This window comes from Citrus clementina, unplaced genomic scaffold (genome assembly GCF_000493195.1).
Source record: "Citrus clementina cultivar Clemenules unplaced genomic scaffold, Citrus_clementina_v1.0 scaffold_5, whole genome shotgun sequence".
Classification (NCBI taxonomy): Eukaryota; Viridiplantae; Streptophyta; class Magnoliopsida; order Sapindales; family Rutaceae; genus Citrus; species Citrus x clementina.
Window position 1 is genome coordinate 2,700,478 of NW_006262201.1, and position 4,311 is coordinate 2,704,788.

General features: G+C 42.0%; 1 protein-coding gene across 1 annotated transcript in view; it reads right to left on the minus strand.

The window, feature by feature from the left end:
- The window catches only part of LOC112098474 (putative disease resistance RPP13-like protein 1), a 4,697-nt gene extending 739 nt beyond the window's left edge, over window positions 1–3,958 (minus strand). The window contains exon 1 of the mRNA XM_024184886.1: window positions 1–3,958. Within this exon, the coding sequence (XP_024040654.1) occupies window positions 1–3,841 (3,841 nt within the window). The 5' untranslated portion in view covers window positions 3,842–3,958.
- Window positions 3,959–4,311: the final 353 nt, after the last annotated feature.

The window sequence follows — 4,311 nt, forward strand, 5'->3', positions numbered from 1 at the left end:
GAGACGTGTTGTAGTCCAACCTTTCTGCTATGGACTCCAGATTTCCACACATCTGTATACTAATCTTTCGAAGCTGGCGGAGATTATGTAAACCACTCGGTAAAATTTTGAGATTTTCACAATGATAAATGTTGATTTTTTCAAGAGATGTGTTGTTGTCCAACCTTTCTGCTATTGACTCCAGCTTTGAACAATGAGAAACATAAAGGGACTTAAGAGACGGAGGTAGATTGCCAACTTCAAGGGACTCAAGCGTGGCAGGTAACTCGTTTTTTGAAAATATACATGTCAGTGATGGACAATCCCTAATTTCCAACTCCTCGAGAAGAGATGAGGTGTACCTTCTGCCGCTGCTACTCTGGATGCCCTCTTCCACTGTCAAAGTCCTTATATTATCGCAACGCCAGATCTTCAACTTCTTAAGGCTCGATGGTAGCTGGACAGCAGCAATATATGTCAACGAACAACAATACTGAATATTCAAGATCTCGAGAGACGAATGGGTGTCGCACATCCATGCCTCTGGTAACGATTTCAGTGCATCACAATGCCCAATCTGAATTTCCTTCAACTTGGAAGGCAGAGCAACCTCAGGAAACGAAACAAGGGAACTGCAGTTGTAGATTTCTATCTCTCTCAAGGAACTGAGGCTGAACGATGATTGTGGCAGCTTCACAAGGCCTTCGCATCGGTTCAATTCTAGATATTCAAGTCTGCTTGACAATTCGCAGAGCTGCTGTTGTTGGTCTTTCTCTTCCTCCGCCACCAAGGATTGAAGTTTGGGACATCTGTCAATCGTCAGTCTTTTGAGAGAGCAAATGTCTTGCAGTAATTCGTTATGACTCTTCCATACATATGTTTCATTTTCAATATTTTTTATCTCCAATTCTTCTAGTTTTGGTATTCGCGGCTTCAATGGCCCTGCGAGAAACACTTGATTTGATGTATCTCTACAAACCACTGAATTCTGTGAGCCGAGATGATCAGTTGCACTTCTCCACACAACCTTTTTACATCCATCCATCTCTAATTTGCAAAGAGCTGGAAGAGTCGCAATTGAAATTGACAATTCTTCGCATTCTACAATAACAAGCATCTCCAATGCAGGAAGGTGCTCTGGAAATGTTCCTTGTAGTTTAGAACATCTTAAAATGTGAAGCTCTCTCAATTTAGGAAACCCTTCAACTCCCTGACTGGATCCATGAGGAATCCAGTCTTCCCATTCTTGCAAGTCTTCAAAACAAAGAGTCTCCAAGCATGGAAAAGGAATCGGGGAATCATTCCCATAGAACTCTGAACCCAAACTCTTTACTCTACTCATTCCACTCACTTCAAGATGCTTTAGAGAGGGTAGTTGCCCGACTGACGGCAGGGTAGTACACACGCCGCAATCTTGAAAATCTAAGGTCGCTAAATTTGAGAATAAGGAATCTCCCAACCAAGTTGGAAATTCTTTACCTCCATAGCCACCGATACAAATTTGTTCCAGATTTTCATGAGGTTTTAGCATGTCGAGCACATCCTTTTCAGTTTCTGCCTCCCTTGAAGACAAACCATCGGTACTCCGTGTCCATCGAAACCTTAACACTTTAAGATTCTTCTTTCCATCCAATTGAGCCTCCTTCGCATCACCAATGTCTTTTACGTTCTCCAATTTTGAAATGTTAAGTGTCCCACGAAGATGCGTCAACAATTTTAGCTCTCGTATCACGGAACCACTGTCTTCTCCCACAACAAAATTACACAGCGTTTGAAGGCAAGTCAACTTACCAATTCCTAGTGGCATCTCCTCCAATGAATCTGTATTTGAATTATCGAGATGATGCAATTTGATGAGGTTTCCCATGTCTGCACACAACTTCTTCAGCCGCCGACAACCTTCCAATAGAAGTGTGTGCAAATTGTAAAGCTTTTTGACTGATTCAGGCAGAGTTCTAATATCAGTTCCAGATAGGTTGAGGTACCTTAAATACCTCAAATCACCAATTGAATCTGGTAGCTCGGAGATGTGATATCCACACAAAGAGAAGACCCTCAAGCGTCGGAGTTTGAACAACTTAGGAAGAATGCTATGAGCCAAGTATCCACGCGAACTATTTGTCAACATTACTGGTAAAAAAGTTCGCAAATGTTGGATATCGTACAACTCCTCAAACCTTTTAACACCATCGTAACCTCCACGAATGTACGACAGATGACGAAGATTTCTTGGAAAGCTTTGTTGCTTGTCAACCTCTGAGATATCCTCCATTCTGAAGTACATTTCCCCAGCAGCCCATTCAGCAAGGTCATTGACGAGGTCATGCATCACAAATCGTGATATGCTGTTGCTTGATTGCTGGAAAAAAGATCTTGCACGTAGCTCTTGAAAGAACTTTCGACCTAGATCTTCACTTGGATTCCCGCTCTCTCCGTGATCCAAGAAACCCACAGCACTCCATAATAAAATTATCTCCTCCTCTTCAAATTCATAATCCTTTGGAAACAATGAGCAGTATGCAAAGCATTGTTTCAAAGGTGCCGAAAGATAATAGTAGCTCACTCTAAGCGCCGGTATAATGTCACATCTCTCTTCTGGTAAATCCCATATCTTGCAACTGAGCACCCCTTCCCAATCACTCCGGTCAAGTTTACCACGCAAGAGACCACCAAGAGTTTTCGCAGCTAAGGGCAAGCCGTTGCATTTGATCACTATCTTCTTGCCAATTTCCTCCAATAACTTGTTTGAACTGAAATCTCTTGTCCCCAAAGAGTGTTGAGCGAACACAGACAGACAATCATCATTTGACAACTTTTTCAATTGATAAACTGGAGCAGTCCCCATGATGGCTGCAACCCCTTGATTACGAGCTGTGACAATAATCTTACTTCCCGGTGCGCCAGCTTCAAATGGAGGTCTGAGTCGATCCCAATCATTGTAATTCTCATTCCAAACGTCATCTAAAACAAGCAAAAATTTCTTTCCAGATAACTTCTTCTTCAGCTCCTCGTGAAGCTTATTCAAGTCGTGATTATCCACATTCTGGTCACTAGCAATTGAAAGTAGGATTGATTTTGTAAGCCTGATAACATCAAAATCATCAGAGACGCAAGTCCATACCTTGAGATCAAAATGACCCTGCACTTGCTTATCATTGTAGACAAGCTGAGCGAGAGTGGTTTTGCCCATCCCGCCCATACCTATAATTGGAATAACAGAGAATTCACCATCATTTCTCAAATCATCCCTCAACAACAATTCAACAATTTCCTTCTTTTCGATTTCCCTGCCATATACTTTGGCTTCCTTCACCAAAGAGGTTGTCTCTCGCCTTTTCCTGTCTTTTTTGGACCTTCCAACTGAACTTACGTTCAAACCGAGCGAGTCTTTCTGTGTTACAATATCTTGAAATCCGTCGTTGATCTCTTTGATTTTGGACATTATGGTGTAATCGAACTGAATCGATTGTGGAGTAAAAGTGGTGCAGCAAGTAGGAATGAGCTTCCGAAACTTACTTGTTCTTGTACGACTGCTACTGGGTTGATCAAGAGCAGCAGCTGGATCTCGATTTCCAAGCAGCAACTTCCTCCCGAAAGCCTCAGTTTGAAACTCATCCAGCAAGTCTTCAACATCAAAAGCCAAGTTCTGAAGCTCGGCAAGCCACAACTTCACAGACTGATCAGTCTTCTTCTCCTCAGCATCAGCAAGCACCGCCTTGATCATCACCAACATATTCTTCCACTTCTTTAGGTCGGCTTGGATTTGCTCTTGGCGTGCAAACAGCCGAATCCCCTCTGAAGCTAACTTATTGACCAGCAAATCAACGGACGCCGTAAGGATTGCCTCTCCGATGAATGACATTTTTTTCTTCTTTTTCTTTTTTTTGGTTTTGCAAAGAAAGAAAGGAGCAGAATTATGGGTTATGGAAAGCAGAATGAGAAAATGGATAATTAAGCAGAATGAGTTTGTGATTGTGAAGGGTCTGGCCCAGCAATCTTAGTAGAAATCACGCGTTTATACTTTATTGACCAATGACTAATAATTTGGCAATTCACTCATCACCACCACTTGGTAAAGCAAAATAAAAATGCTTAGTAATTAAGTGTCAAGGGTCAAGCAAAATACGACGCAAAATGTGTCAAGGGTCTCCCCACTACTTGTTCCTTGCAGCTTAGAAAAGAAAAACAGAGCCCACCACCCATTAATATTTAGCAATTCACCAATCATCACCACTTGTTACGAAACCATCTCATCAACCAAGTTCGTAGGTCGAGCAGTTAATCCAGTGTCTATTTCCTAGAACCTTCATCTCATAAACCAAGTTCAATCAA